Genomic DNA, 17,184 nt, shown 5'->3' with positions numbered 1-17,184 from the left:
GGATATGTAAATTACAACTTTCTACATGAGCATCTGCCCAGCAACTAGGGAGATCAGGAAGTGTAGGGATTTATAGCCATAGGGGCACATTAACCCTATGGGTCCCTACAGGTATATAAAATTTCAACTGAGAGAGATGGGGGGAAATGCAGATGGTGTGAAATTCAAAAGAAATGAAAAATGAAAGAAAAAGAGAAGCAGTAGTGCATAGGGTATGAAACTTATGTTTCAAAGAGAAAATCATGCCACTGGGTACTAAAGCACAGTCAGGGCACTTGCTGATCAGATCCCAAATACAGACTTGTACTTATAATGTAGCTCCTCATTGTAGTGCAAAGATGTGTCAGGTTCCTTGGCTCCAAATGTACTGATCAGAAAACCTGAAACAATGTATAGTAATAGGGTATGTGCCAATGCCAAGAATATATATATATAAATAGGTACTACTCCAAAATAATTAATAATTCAAAAACAAATATTAAGTTAATTTTGGAGGATATACTCACAATTCACCCCAGTCCCAGGGTGAAAGTCCAAGACAACATTTCAAAAGCGAGATGTGAGTACCTCCAACAATAATGAATCAATCAGTTAAAAAATTGAAAAATTTATTAGGACATAAGAACAAGACCTAAAGTGTGCCTGCTGGGGCACTTACTCATAGGCTTAAGCCTACATCTCTCTTTTGAAATGTTGTCCTGATCAGAAAACCCTCTACTATGCTCATGAGCCGTTATAAGGGACACAGTTAATGCATTTTCTACAGTGAAGATTGAAATACTGTGAGTTGATTTTCATGTATGTGCATTATTGAACTCATTTCATCAGAGCAAGCTGCGTGGGAGAATATGCACTCAACTCAAGTTGCAGAGGAACACTATTTTACTGTTCAGTTCATTTGCGTTTGAGTTCATAAATGAGCCCTTTAGCCCTTTTTACTATAACCTAGTACAGGAACAAATGAAATAATCAACTGACTACATAGAACAGGTTGGCGAAAACGTTCCGGGAAAGAAAATAAACATATTTTTAATAGTTGGTATTAAAGTATGGATTTCAGTTAAAAATAAGATGAATGACAAGTAAAATTAACACTTTGAATGATGAGCATTTCACACAAATGAATAACGTATTACAACAGGAAATTCTGCATGTATTTACTTGGATGTTTTGACATACTGAGCTGTCAGTTAAAACCACAATATGCCTTCAGTTTTAATATCTACATCAGAAGGAATGGCTTTGTTATAACTCAGCGCTTATATTGATATGAAGAGAGACTTGCGTCCAATAAATACATGTGCCATCTGCAATGATCAACATTTCTAATAGCATTGAGCTAATAATGAAACTGACACTTGCTTTTTATCATTTTGCTCTCTATCCAGGGATCAGATTAACAATCCAGAGCACGGGGTATTGACTGGGTAGCTTTACTTTCTTTGGCTAGCATCACAATATGTCAAGGTCAGCCTTTAAACCTTCACATTTGAAGCCATATACTGTACAAAATACATTGACTGGTTAACCGGTCAAACCTCTGAGCAGATTATCACTGAGAAACCCTGCGTGAAGCAAATAAAACACAACAGACCATAGAAAAAACTAGTACTTGTACTAACTGTATTTCAGAGAACAATGTGGTCAGCTCAGGACTGCATTACTGTAGAATTGTGTCAGGGTTATACCTAAAGCCCTTAGCCCTCTGGGTGTATTATTTTTTAAATACAAGAGTCCTCTGCACACAACCCATTATCAATATATTTAAGACAGCGACATTTTGTGCATACTGCTACTAAAAAATGCCTTACCCTTTAAAAAACTCCATACTCGGAGGTTTACTTTGAAAGCAGCAAGTAAGTTGCAGGTAAAACCTAGTCCCTTTGTAAAATGTATAATGAAGCAATAGAATTCTTAATGAATCAGATAAAATTGAGTGTAGGACTGGCCAGATATGGGATGACTTTGACGTAGTTGGCCAGCTTAAATATATTGCAATATATGGACAAACAATCCCTGTTTTGTTTAAAGGGTAAGGCATTTTTCAGTAGCAGTATGCACAAAATGTCTCTGTCTTAAATATATTGATAATGGGTTGAGTGCAGAGGACTCTTGTATTTGTCTATATGTATTTTGTGGTCACAGCCTCATTGCACCCCCGCCTAATGGTTTTAAAAATTAGTGGTGAGCACAACTTTCTCTTGTTTGTTATATTTGTTTTTAAGCAACAATACTTAGGGGGCAGATTTATCAAGGGTCGAATTTCGAGGGTTAAAAAACCCTCGAATTCGACCCTCGAAGTAAAATCCTTCGAATTCGAATATCGAATTCAATGCATTTTAGCGCAAACGGTTCGATTGAATGATCAAATAAGAATTTTTTATTGAACGATAAAATATTTGGAATAGAACGAAGAAGAATTTTAAGCGATCGATTGAATGATTTTTATTCGATCATGAAAAGTGCCGAAAACCTATCTACAATGTCCCCATAGGCTAACATTTAATTAGTTAGCTTTTATTTGGCCAAGTATTGAGTCGAAGGATTTTTTAAAGAGACAGTGCTTCGATTATCGAATGGCCGAACGATTTTTACTTTGAATCGTTCGAATCATTCGATTCGATCGAATTCGATCAAATTCGATGGTCGAAGTACCCAAAAAATTACTTCGAAATTCGAATATTTTTGGATTTGAACTATTCACTCAAGCTTAGTAAATCTGCCCCTAAGTGTTGTCTCCCAGTACACTTATGATGGGCAACTATGCAGTATTTTTAACAACATAATCATTTATTTGTTTTTAACCTTTAATTTTTATCAAGAGTTTGTTTTTGTAGAAAACTGAGGTCATTTTTACCTCTTGCAAAACAGGAGCAAAACCCTACGTGTTTTTCTTACTATTCCCCCAGCATTAAGAAACTATTAGAGAGTAGCCTATTAGAAATTAGAATTCTCAAGTGCATGGACATTCCCTGATCTCATTAACAAGATATGAAACTTAATTGCATGTATGAGAGTTTTCTAGTCAGCATGTTCTAAGTCCCAACAGACTGTGCAGAGACTTATCTAAACATCTCACCTTATGGCAATTAGACCCTAATAAACTATTATGTGTGTAGCATTGGAAACTGCTAATTTACACATGCTTCCTATCCATTTAGCATTGATTCCTATGCTCCTTTGTGGTTTACAAAGGCTTGTGGCAAGTACTGGAAAAAAAATGTCATGGGCAGTTTTCTACAATTACTCATTTCTGTTCCTTATTGATCTTGGATATTTTTAATAAACTAATTCAAAGCACAGAACATTAATAGACAACAAATGTTTATAACCATTGTTGTCTGTCTAAAGTATCAGAATGCATTGGTTTCTTCAGCACTGAACACTCTATTCACATCAAATGTACAGTACTGCTTCTTTTGCCTGACTGCATAATTCCTTAATTTGCAATGCTTTGATATGAGTGAATATGAGTGAGATATCATGGTAAGTATGGATGTAGTTAAATATGTTTGACATTGATTTGGATTCCCAAATGTACTGTTATTCACACACAAGACCAAGAGCCAGCCAGAATATAACTGCAGAATTCAAATAAATGCTAGTGGCAGAGTGAATACTAAAGAGAACAGTGAAGCAATGCAAGGCAAGTCAGGAAACGTTTGCATGCTTATTTAATCTTTAAACTCAGTTTAAAGGAGAACTAAAGCATAACTAAATAAGTATGCTATAAATGTTGTACATTATGTTTTGAGCTTCTGTAACAGCCCAAGGCAACCACAGCCCTTTAGCAGTAAAGATCTGTGTCTCCAAAGATGCCCCAGTAGCTCCCAATCTTCTTTTCTGCTGATTCACTGCACATGCTCTGTGCTGCTGTGAGTGGGTCACTGCTTAGGGACCCACTCACAATATACAGTATACATAGAATAAAATTGTCACAATATAAGGCTGATTAATAATTAATACCGGTAATTTACGACATGGCAGCACAGAAACCAGTGTTATTAGCATCAAATGTAATAATCAGCCTTGTAGTATCAGCTTATATTACAGACAAACCTCATTTTCTATTTGTACATTTGCCACAACCCCTAAGCTTAGCTTCTCAACAGCTGCTCAGAGCCCACTGAGCATGTGAGTGTCACAGAGACTTTCCAAGATGGTGACCCCCTGTGACAAGTCCTGGATCATTGCTGTTATTGAGAAGCAGAAACTTTAGGCTGGTGCAATAAGTTCAGTATATAAAATATTGTTATACTCTCCTCATCCTCGGCTACCCAAAACATAACAAATTGATGACGAGATGGTTCTTCTACCTCTGCAGCAGCCTGCACCTTTTCTTCCAAACCCTGGTGAGCCTACCATACCTTTTACTGCTTGGATCCGTATGTTTGAAAATTACATTATTGCTGCTGACCAAGGGGAGATTTCTGCTGCTAGAAAGCGTGCTTTACTTATTCACTGCATGGGAGCAGAGGGACAGCGTATATTCTATACATTACCATTACCTGATGATACTTATGAAACTGTACTTACTGCTATAAAGAACTTTTTCATGCCAAGAGTAAATGTGGTTGCTGAAAGATATAAATTCCCCAATGTGGACAACATAATGGTGAATACACAGAACAATTTGTAGCAGCTTTGAGAGAGCTGGTTGTTACCTGTGAGTTTGGGACTCTAACAGATGAAATTACAGATGCTCCTATAGACTGTAGATTTGCTATAACCTTGATAGACTATAACAGTAAATGGCCTGAAATTGCATTTGTTTCTCATATAACAACAGTGAAAACATTTCTGTCTACAGTCTTCAGCAGAGACGGTAATCCAAAGGAGTTAATATCAGACAAATGGACCACAGTTTGTCTCATATGAGTTTGAATCCTTTCTGAGAGAGAGGAATATTGTTGTTGAATATTGTTGAATACAGCTGTTGTTGCCTGGGATTGAAACTGAACCCTAAAACATAGGGAGGTGCAACATTTTACATTAAGGGACAGATGTATTAAGGGTCGAATATCGAGGGTTAATTAACCCTCGATATTCGACTGGCGAATTAAAATCCTTCGACTTTGAATATCGAAGTCGAAGGATTTTGCGCAATTCCTTCGATTGAACGATCGAAGGAATTATCGTTCGATTGAACGATTAAATCCTTTGGATCGAACGATTCGAAGGATTTTAATCCATCGATCGAAGGATTATCCTTCGATCAGAAAAAACTTGGAAAGCCTATGGGGGACCTTCCCCATAGGCTAACATCGACTTCGGTAGCTTTTAGGTGGCGAACTAGGGGGTCGAAGTTTTTTCTTAAAGAGACAGTACTTCGACTATCGAATGGTCGAATAGTCGAATGATTTTTAGTTCGAACCGTTCGATTTGAAGTCAAAGTTTTTTTTCTTCTATTCCTTCACTCGAATTTAGTGAATGGGCCCCTAAATCTTTGTTAAATGACAACTATCACCAATTTATTCCCACTTGCGGTTTGGGCAACAATAGTTTTTTATTTTTTTTTATTTTTATTGTGTCCTACAAGCACCTGCTGTGGGTGGCTTAGCACTGAGGGGGGGGGATTTATTGGGAAAAACATTTTTTTCCTCAACCAGCCCGCAACTCTAGTGGGGGAAACAATATTTAAGTGATAGGTGCCCTTTTTGGGTGATAGGTGCCCTAAGCTTTAGTTCTCCTCTAAGGGGTCTATTTTCTAACATTTGGATTTTCTTTTTTTTTTTACGAATCATATTTTTTGTCTAAAAAAAATTTTTTGTATCTCTTTAAGACTCTAAAAATTCTAGATTTATAAAGTAAAAACCTCTAATAGAAAAGATCTCCAAGTAAAAGCAGTCGAGGTTCCATAGAAGCCAATGGGAGCCGCGCTGATCCTATCGAACATTTAACAAAGTCCGAATTTATCTCAATATTTTCTGCTTCAAACTTCGCTCGGTTTTTTACGCTGATTTATTATTAGATTTTTCTGAAAATTTGCTTTACGGGAAAAAAATCACAAATTTCAAATTTTCATGATTTTTTGGGATTTTTGCCTGACAACTCCGAAAACTTTGGGGTATTGCACAAAACCCAGCGCACATCAAAAAATTATTGGGACTTAATACCACTATAATTGACATTTAATAGATGGTCCTCCCTGTGTCAGAAGGTAATGCCTTATCCCAGCCCTTCTTCAAGCCTATGTTCAATACTTCTTATTACATTGTCACCATTGAGACAAAAAATTGGGGAACCATGCCAAAGTGTGTAAAATATGGTATGAACAATTTTACTTCACTTAGATGCTAAGCAATATTTCAGTACAACTGATGTAATTGGACCCGGCGCCAGCCACCTAAGTGGTAAAGTTCCCCTGATGTATGGTGTGCTGATATAAAAAAGACTTACTCCGTGAATTGCCACCCGTACTATCAACCCCCCAGAAAATATGGGCACTTGCTATTAGAACAGTATACAAATCAAAACCCCAACCTTCGGCCAAATGCACCAGTTTGGAGAAATTCTAATTTTATAAATTTTAATGCGACTACCCGAATTTTACTACTGGCTCAAAGTGGGAGTCCGCCATTTGAAAGACCTATTATTGGAAGGCACCTTTCCCACCCTGGCTCAATTAAGAATGTGATTAAATCAACCCAATATACAGCTATTCCGATATCTCCAACTACGCCATGCATTAACCTCCCAGTTTGGATCCCTAACACCTAACACAATGGCCTCATCCTACGAAAGTAGACTATGGGACCCAGAACCATATTTATATGGTCATAGCAATGCAAGTTTTTGTGTACGTGTTGTTGTCTAAAGAAAACGTTAAATAAAAACCTTTACAATAAACTTTTTACAATAGCAAAATTAAACCAGCTACCAGGGAGGCTGACTACTCATGTATGCACATTGACAGCCTAGTAACAGGTGAAGTTTTAAGGGTAGTGTAAAGTCTTCACGTGATTTTTGCTGGTTAAATAATCCAGCTGTATAAAGGAATGGAGAAATCCACAAATGGGAAAATAATAATTTACTGTTATTGTTGTCATGTGTTCTATTAATGCTTCAATAAAAGCCTTAGTTTCTGTACGTCTCCTCCACTCCTCTCAGAGCCAGCTTCTTTTAACACCATCAACATCCACTGCCACCTCTCGTCTTTCTATCTTGCTGCTCCTTACCTCTGGAATTCTATCCCTGAGTCTACCTTTTTTAGCACTAGAACATTAGTCTAGTCCTGTTACCTACTGGACAAAGCCTTTACCTTGTGCACTTTTCCCCTCCAATTTGTGCCTGTATATTAGCCACCCACCCACTTAGACTGTAAGCTCTACAGGGCAGGGACCTCCTTCCTACTGTCTCTCTTACCACAAAGCATTTAAGCACTGGGTCCTTATATAAGCTCTGTGTACTGGGTATATTTATTGTATTATGTGATTTGTCCTTTTATGTAGTGTACTTTTATATACTGTACTTATACATACATAAAATATCTAGTAAGACACTGTCCAGGTGTAACATTGTTAGACATTAGTGATGGCCAAATCTGTGTAGTTTTGCTTTGCTGAATAATTTGAGAAATTGGGCAAAAAGATTTGCGAATTTACTCAGAACTTTGCAAAACAGCATATAACTTGCGAAACTGCGAAAGATTTGCGAAACGCATTGAAGTCAATGGGCGTCTGAATAATTTTGACGTGTGACAATTTTTATGTGCCTGACAATTTTGACGTGCATCAATTTCTATTTGAAGCGCCGGATTTTTTTGACGGCAAATTGTCGCCGCAGTTTTGTGAACTAGTTTGTTTGTGGCAAAACGTGGAAATTCGTCGCAAATTCGTGTCTGGCGAATTTATTCACCCATCACTACTAGACATTAGATGAGTTCATCCCACCATTGCAAGTTCAGTATAAATGCAGTTCAGGTCATACTGTTGGTCATTACAAGGCATATGTGGAACAAGAAACATCAGTGCTCACAAACTTTTAACTAATTAGTCCTACAGACATCTTTAAGATAACAGGTTTATCAGTTTCTTAATTCCCAGCTTGACAAGAATTCATAAAAAACATAAATTGCATTACCTTTATTGGAATAAGTTAATGGGAAACACATTTATATTATATCAAGAAACTGCTTATTAAATTACCCAACAATGCAATTACTTTTTATTCTTTTATTTTAGTGATAAAATGTTTCCAGTCTATGGTTTTGGTGCCAGAATACCTCCAGATTTCAAGGTGGGTTATCGGTATTTTCTCTGCATTTTAGTGCTACGTAAGAATGTCTTCTAGGGGTTTACAGGTTATCCATGGTTCTAAGTGTTACATGCAGGGCTCCCATGCACCTAAATAAGCTGGTCTCTGCACCTTAGGCTGGATTTTTAATCAGGCACAAGTGCAGAAATGATCTTGTATCTGCATTTTACACAAGCACAAATCCATGGATGGACTGTAAGTTGAGCAGTTTTGCATCCATTAGCACTTCAGTCTTTACCAGTGGTAAATAAGCATTCATTTATTTGTTTATACCATGTCATTGAAGTCTATGAATGTGACCTTATTTATGCCATTGGGATGTATCTATGCTTTTATAGGAAAAAAGACCTGTATAAAACATCACACCATTGTGACCAGAGGGAACATCCTTATTCCTGTTACTAGGTCTATTCATGTCTATCAATTTCAAATGGGATATAGGCAAACTCCAAAATGTCTGTCCCTCTGTTAGCACCCGGTGTTTAGGCTAGAGGCTGATTATTTCATATGCTGTTTAGTCTTTCAAAATGGTGTACATATCCTCAACATTGCATGAATTAATACTAATACTTTAATCCTAAACTTACAGTGGGGAGCCCTTTTTTATCTGCACAACTATTTCTTTGCTATGAATATAATAAAACATTTATTTATTTAATTAGAGAGATGAATTAGCTAGATCAAATTTTGTGTTCTCCTTACAGCAGTGGTTGTCCGACTTATTCAGGTTTGTCCAAAATGTAACCAGTGCCCACCTTAGCTCATATTAAGGTTGAAGAAATATCGTAACACATATTCAACAAATAGCCATTCAACCATAAATCCATGCATATCTAAGACTTCAAGGAAATTACTCCAAATCATGTTTCATTTTCAGAGGTATTTAGCAAAACAAACAGATTGTCTCCCTGGCGTTCTAGGTGGGCCTCCTCAATCAAAAGATTCTGAGATATTTTGTGAATAATTTCCTGTAATAGTTGCCAATTCCCAATAATCCATCTTGCACATATGTCAGCTACGCCTTTAGAGAAGGAAAGAAAAGCCCTACTATAAGTATATAATGATATATTTTCATCTTAAGATGTAATAAGCTAAACAGCAAGAGAAAATCCAACATTAAATGGAATGGCTAGTGTGCCTTAAGCCTTCAAAGACAGGTGGTAGTTGATTATTACATATTACCAAATTAAAGAGTAAACATGACGTGCAGTTCTTTAGTGTACAGTATATGCCTATTTAACATGCCAAAAACAGAAGTTTCATGAAATTCATTTTTACATGAATGCAGCTATATGAGCTGATCTTTTTAATTTTTTTCACAGCAACATAAAAGAGCTCAAAATTATCTTTTTTTTAAAATTTGATTTGTGAAATCATTACAAAAACAAATAAAAAAAACAATTTGCTCTTGTAACAGCTGTGTAGGAGCTGCATAAATATTTACAAGAACAATCATGCTTAATGTGATAATTGCACTTTTTTTGCTGGTAGGTTCAGTTAATATTTACAGTTTGCTTTACAGACCAGTGTGTGCTGTGGGAAAAGTCATATTGAAAAAACTCCCTTGTCCTAATTTTCACTGAAAAATAAAAATGGTAATTTATTTATTTTATTTTTATTCTAGGTTTCCCATGATTTTGCAATCAATTTTAATGAGGACAACCCAGAATGTGCAGGTAATAACCAATAGCCAATAACTAAAAAGATAAACGTGCATGCTGTTGTCTATATACTGTATTACAGCATTAGTGGGTACAGATGAGTAAATTCATCTTTGAATGTAAGATGACAAAGATAAAAGCTGAGAGCTTTCATGTCAGTCAAAGAACTCCAAGGTGACTTCCAGCACAGTATGTATCTTTATCTATATCGCTTTTGAAGAGCACAGATCACACAGGTACCAGAATCAAATAGGTACCTAGTGGGAGCATTCTTGTTTTCAAGCAGATCCTTACTTATATTTGACATTGTGTTAATTAATGGTTCTCTCTCAGCATGTAGTGTCAGCACATCTTCACAGTATAGACTTTTTTCAGGCTTAACTCTCACAAAACATGCTGCTGTCCATGAACAGCTCCTCCTCTTCCTCCCCCAATGCACCTCCTCTTCCTCAGAAATAGTTCTTCTAGAACAAACAGAAACAATTACAGAAACAGGAAAGCAGCAATATGCATCAACAATGAAACAGATGTACTTATCACATTCTCATACACACTGGGAAATTTTATCAGGAGCCTACTTTAATGCTCTTGGATTGTGGGAATTTCATTTTCCATTCCCTTATCTCGTGTTCCTGAGCTCAGTATATGTCCTCAGTTCACCCACACTTGCAGAGAGCTCCCTAATGATCAAGGATTGTATTAGTCCCCTTTATATTTAAATAAGTGCCAGCTCAACCTGTATATACAGTACCTATGGATGAACTAAAATTACATTTTGAGAAAATTGCAGTTGTTTTTCATTTTGTATTATTTGTGGTTTTTGAGTTATTTAGGCTTTTATGCAGCAGCTCTCCAGTGTGCAATTTCAGTAATCTGGTCCAAATTACCCGAGCAACCATGAATTGATCTGAATAAGGGACTAGAATATGAGAGAGCTGAATAGAAAGATGAGTAATAAGAAGTCACAATAACAATAAATGTGTAGCCTTACAGAGCATTTGTTTTTAGATGGAGTCAGTGACCTCCATTTGACAGCTGGAAAGAGTCAGAAGAAGTTATGAAGACCAACTGAAAAGCTGCATATAATTAGCCATTCTGTTACATAGTAAAACCTAACTTAAAGGAACAATAACACCAAATATGAAAGTGTTTTAAAGTAATGAAAATATAATGTACTGCTGTGCTGTACTGGTACAACTGGTGTTCTTGCTTCAGAAACCATACTATATTTATATAAACATGGCTGCCGTGTAGCCATGGGGCAGCCATTCAAAGCTGAAAATGGAGAAAAGGCACATGTTACACCATAGATAATGGATAAGCTCTGTACTATACAATGGGATTCTTCAGAGCTTATCTGTTACAGTATTTGATGTATATCCTGTGCTTGAATGGCTTCCCCCATGGTTACACAGCAGTTTTTTTATATCAACTATATTCCTGTTTCTGAAGCAAACACAAATCTTTTACGAGTGCAGGACAACAGTACATTACATTGTCAATCCATTAAAACACTTTAATTTTTTGGTGTTAGTGTTCCTTTAAAGGTGAACCGCCCCTTTAACAATGGCAGAATGTTAACTGTTAGCATAGGAGAAGCTATAATGCCACTCATCATGAGCAAGTTTTCTTGAGCCCCCCCCAACCTGTGCAAATGGGTGGGGTGCATAAAACTGGATGATTTATGTGGATTCTTATTTCCACATAGCCTGTGATACTGGGGTGAGGGAGGTATTGTAAAAGGTGGAGATTATTACAGTTCTCCAAATCTGCCTGTTCCCCATTGTTAGGTTATTACTTCTTCAGAGCCATTTATAGCTGCTGAAATTACACACTGTGTACTTTGACAATTGCGTATGTAGAGCACTTTCCTGGATTAAATTGGCAGTCATATTGTTTCATTTAGAAAATGTACTTAAATATTGTTTCTGAAAAATGGGTTTGTAGAATGGAGCTGCTGTGATAAGTGGCCTTTTACCCTTTAAAACACAGTTGTAACGATTTCAGGATTAATAAGAATATTCAGAGGGCTAAATCTGTTTTAATCTGTAAAATTGAAAATGTGTGGATCATATATCACAAGCATACAGTATGTTAGCATATGACATGTCATAAAGAATCGTCTTCACTACTCACTTGTATGCAGTGTCTGCAATATCATTTGGCAACTGCCATCTGTTGCATAGATCAGCAGGCCGCCTGGTAAATTATATGTATCAAAAATACATCAACAATACAAAGGAGAGTTTAATTATTGCCTTCTACAGCAGATGTACATAGAGACTATTTCTCTGTACAGCATAATATACATTTCATTTCCTCTGAATTACATTAAACATGGTATATTCTGTTGGTTAATGAGTTCAGCATCAGGAAGGCACTCTTTAGTATTTATATACAGTGATGCGAAATATGTTGGAGAGAGATGAATAAACAAGGGTATTATTCTGATCTATTTTTGTTTTAAGGATTACAAAAGACACCAGTAAATCCAAATAATAATGAGTTCCCAATAGCAAAGTCATTCAATCCTATTATGTCTCCCCATCACTGATTTTGTTACATTGTCCTTTTTCTGTATCTACCTCATATTTGCACAACCTGCAACAGAAAATAATCTTTTAGATTCATTTCCTGGATATGTACAGGAGATTGTGGGATTCTATGAGAGTCGTTCACAGAGATGCAGGTGCATAAGCACCAATAATGTGTTAAAAAATGGTACTCCAATAGACAACAATATGTTGGTGTACTGTGCTGCAAAACATTTTTGTTGGCAAAACATTGATATAGAGATTACATGTCATCGTTATTATTATGGTTTCTGTATTGCTTTTGTATATATATATAAATCATTTTTTTGGTTTGTCATGTAAATTGCATCAGGATCCTTCATGGACTGATTTATCCTAAATCTGAAATGAGTCCATATAAACCCTGATTACCTTTCTTCTGTGTATGGCTATGGCTTATAAAGAATGTTACATTTACTTTATAGTTATAATCGCTATCTAGTGAGCATATTATATATTATACATTGTGCAATTGGCCATATGAAAAATGCTGGGATGCAGCTAATTTTAGGGAGAAATCTAGCTCCAGGTAAGTATTAGGTCATATCTGTCCTAATAGCTACCCTAACTTTTTTTGAATAGTTATTTAAAATCAACATTGGATCTACTGTACATCCATTGTACCAACAAAAATTGCTTCATTTTTTTAAGGAATACAAGGAGTAGTAGAAGCCTACCAAAACTGCCTCCCAAAGTTACAGCTCTATGGACCAACAAATATTGCACCTATTATTCAGAAAGTGGCAAAGGCTGCATCGGAGGAGACACATACTATGGAAGCTATGGTGAGGAATTCAGAAAAAGGAGATTTACATTGTGGAGATTATAACAAAAACATTTGGATATATGTAATTTAAAGAACGTTGTTATTCCTAGCCAGTTCATTTTCACCCTTCTCCAGCTGTTTCTTCCTCCAAATAGGGTACAAACTGGAAAAGATAGAAGTTGGGTGGCCAAGTAAGATTGGTAATTTTTGGATGGTAAGAGAAAGTTCATGTTAGGAAGTGGTAAGTGGTGAGGTAGAGTCTAGGGGGGTTATTTACTAAACTCCGAATGCAAAAATCATGAAAAATTTGTGATTTTTTTTGTAAAAAAATTGGACTTTTAAAAAAAATCACAAATTTTTCTGAACTTATTAAACCCAGAGGATGGAAAAGTCAGAATCTGAAAATCCGGTATCTCAAGGTTGCATATAAGTCAATGGGAGAAGTCCCAATGATTTTATGATGTGCTCTGGGTTTTTTGGCAATACCCCGAAGTTTTCTGAGTTTTCGGGTGAAAAATACGAAAAAATCATGAAAATCGGAAGAAAGATCCGAAAAAATCATGAAAATCAAATGAAAGATTAGAAAAAATCATGAAAATCAGATTTTTCATGATTTTTTCCCGCAAACAAAATTTTTGGGAAAGTGTAAAAATAAATAAGCCAAAAAATTTGGACTTTGATAAATAACCACCTAGGTGTGATAAAATAAGACATACAATTATTGGGTTGATAAGTTGTAATAAGAAAAAGGAGACTTGGCTCAAAATGAGTATGAAGGAGTGACCACTGATCAGTAACGAGAGAAACCCTATAAATTATGAAAACTGTAACATTTCACTTTAAAATTAAATCCATATTTAAGGTTGTGTAATATATTATATATATATATATATATATATATATATATATATATATATATATATGTCTGTGTGCAAAAGTCTCGTTTTCTTTGAGTAGAGGTCATGTTTTTAAGCACTGACAGTAATAGAACATTGCTCTTATTATCTATGCTGAATATAAAACATTTGTCTTTCAAAATAAATAACATTTGAATCAAGCATTTGCTAGTCATTTTAATCATTTAGAAGCGCTCTACAACATTCCCTTTCATTTTTTGCCTTGGTACAGCGGAAGGTGGCTCTACAGCAGAGGATTAAGTACAAATTAACCATAAAACTGTAACTACACAAGTTTTTTCAAAAAGATTACATGGAGAATTGGTATATCTTCAGCAAAAAAAAAAGCAAAAAACAATATTTGTCATTGTGAATCTGGAACTTCAGTATGTGGTTCATGCCTTGTCTTTAATAAGAATTTCCGTCATAAATGTTAACTGTTTTCGTTGAAATAGGAAGGCAGTGTGCAACACAATCATACAATTTATGCTGCATTTTTTTACTACAATCTTACATTAAGTAAGGAAAGCTGTTACAACCATAAATAGACTAGATGTTCAAATAAAAATTGTATATGGAAAAAGAACATATGGTGAAAATAGGAAAAAGTTACTTTAATGATAGTAGATGACTGATGTACAAATAACTGTTAGTTCAAACTTGTTTAAAAGTAGTTCAACCACTGTGTGGTTGTTCATCTGTGCACAATCTACGAATAAAAAAGAATGGAAATGTCCAGTGTACATTGAAATCATTGCAGAACATTTAAAAACTGTTAAATACTTAAATAACTAAATGTTTTTCCTGATCAGCCTTTTAAATATTGCAGCTCATTTCTATTATAAACAGCCTAAATTTGGAAGCTCTATAGATCAATGGCTAATTTTAACCCTACTTTTGTTTCTTCTTTTGTTTTAGCAATACTTTATCCTATTAATCCTGACCGATGGCGTTATCACTGACATGGCTGACACTAGAGAAGCCATAGTTCATGCCTCTCACCTTCCCATGTCAGTCATCATTGTAGGAGTTGGTAATGCGGATTTCAGTGACATGCAGATGCTCGATGGTGATGATGGAATATTGAGGTCGCCCAAAGGAGAGCCTGTTTTGAGAGACATTGTTCAGTTTGTGCCATTTAGGAACTTCAAGCATGTAAGTAACTTAGCAGATACAGGTATGGGACCTGGGATTTTCTAAATAAGGGATCTTTCCGTAATTTGTATCTCCATATGTAATAAATGTCAATGTCCATATGTAATAAAAGTCACAAAGAACAAAACAATTATCACAAATAAGATAAAAAAGTCTAACTTCGCAATGTAATACTCTTCCTTAAACTGTTATTACACTTTTACCACTTTTAAGAAGTGATTGAAGGTGTCGTAATTTTTTGGAGCAAACATAACAACTTTTTCAGTAAGTTTTATTACATTCAACTATAAAATTCGCAAACCTTCTTCCACTGTCGGAAGTGGTCGATAAACAGTTTCTGGGTTCGAAAAAGCTATATTAAATTCACACAAAGGGCATTACTTTTTGCATTGCGAATATTTTTTACGTAACCGACTTTTATTACATTCCCCCATAAGTCTATTTAAAATCATTCAAACATTAATAAAACTCAAAAGGATTGTCTAACCTGAAAAAATTCATTATACCTTAGTTAAGATCAAGTAGATCCGTAGTTAAGATCAAATATAAGGTACTGTTTAATTGTCACAGAGAAAAAGGAAATAATTTTTAAAAATGTGAATTATTTTATTAATTTGAAGTCTATGGGAGATGGCCTTCTTGTAAATTCTAAGCTTTCTGGAAAATGGGTTTCCAGATAAAAGATTCCATACTGTGTTATAGTGAAATGTGAATCAAAATATGTTAAACATGAAGGGGCACATTTATCAAGGGTCGAATATCGAGGGTTAATTAACCCTCGAATTCGACCCTCGAAGTTAAATCCTTCGAATTTGAATATCGAATTCAAAGGATTTTGCGCAAATACTTTGATCGATCGATCGAAGTTAAAATCGTTCGATTTGAAGGATTTTAAATGATCGATCGAACGATTTTTCTTCAATCAAAAAAAGCTTAGGAAAGTGATGGGGAAGGTCCCCATAGGCTAACATTGTATCTCGGTAGGTTTAAACTACCGAAGTATGTAGTCTTTTTTTTTTTTTTTTAAAGAGACAGTACTTCGACTATCGAATGCTCAAATAGTCTAACGATTTTTAGTTCAAATCGAAGTCGAAGGTCGTAGTAGCCTATTCAATGGTCGAAGTACCCAAAAAATACTTCGAAATTCGAAGTTTTTATATTCAAATCCTTCACTCGAGCTTAGTAAATGTGCCCCGAAGTGTTAAAGAATATTGTATAGTACACTCCAAATCAAGTGGATATCAAGAAGAACTTATGTCAGCCATGCTAAATTAAATAATACTTCAAATTATTACTGCTCCAATTTCTCCATGCTATGTCTTTACATTTTCAGGACTTTTAGGGCTGAACCACATGGTGTGTGATCTTCAGATCCGACGTGATGAGAGGAAGCTCAGGCGGCATGTCGGAAGCGTCGAATATAATGTAAGTAATACAAATGTCGCATCTACAAACTGCGTGCATCCTACACGACACGACTGTCGGATGCCAACATTGCCCCTTGCGTCTTCATCCAATAGTTGTGTCGGATGCACGCAGTTTGTAGATGCGACATTTATATTACTTACATTATATTTGGCACTTCCGATGTGCCGCCTGCGCTTCCTCTCATTGCGATCTGAAGAACGCGCATTGTGTGGTTCAGCCCTTCGCCACGTGGTGTCTTATGTTCTCTTTAAACTGCTTTACTTGATGTAGCTGTAATAAATAAAAAAACTAAAGTAGATTGGTAAATCCAAAATATTGGCATTGTTATTTATGAAATGATTGGCATAAATCATGTAAGCATTCTTATTAAAGTATGTTTATTAAAATTATTAAGCACTGCTGAATGAATGTAGGTTGATGGTATTTTTAGTAGTACCATTTTGACCTCG

At 35.6% G+C, this 17,184-nt stretch overlaps 1 protein-coding gene across 1 annotated transcript in view; it reads left to right on the top strand.

Moving 5' to 3' along the window:
* cpne4.L (copine IV L homeolog) overlaps positions 1-17,184 on the top strand; it is a 198,815-nt gene that overhangs the window by 177,030 nt on the left and 4,601 nt on the right. The window contains exons 12-15 of the mRNA XM_041566046.1: positions 8,184-8,238; positions 9,881-9,932; positions 13,142-13,275; positions 15,071-15,307. Of these exons, the coding sequence (XP_041421980.1) occupies positions 8,184-8,238; positions 9,881-9,932; positions 13,142-13,275; positions 15,071-15,307 (478 nt within the window). The remainder of the gene's footprint in view (positions 1-8,183; positions 8,239-9,880; positions 9,933-13,141; positions 13,276-15,070; positions 15,308-17,184) is intronic.

The sequence above is a fragment of the Xenopus laevis genome, chromosome 6L (assembly GCF_017654675.1).
Source record: "Xenopus laevis strain J_2021 chromosome 6L, Xenopus_laevis_v10.1, whole genome shotgun sequence".
Classification (NCBI taxonomy): Eukaryota; Metazoa; Chordata; class Amphibia; order Anura; family Pipidae; genus Xenopus; species Xenopus laevis.
The sequence above is the reverse complement of the archived record's forward strand: the minus strand, read 5'-3'. Positions and strand labels throughout refer to the sequence as shown.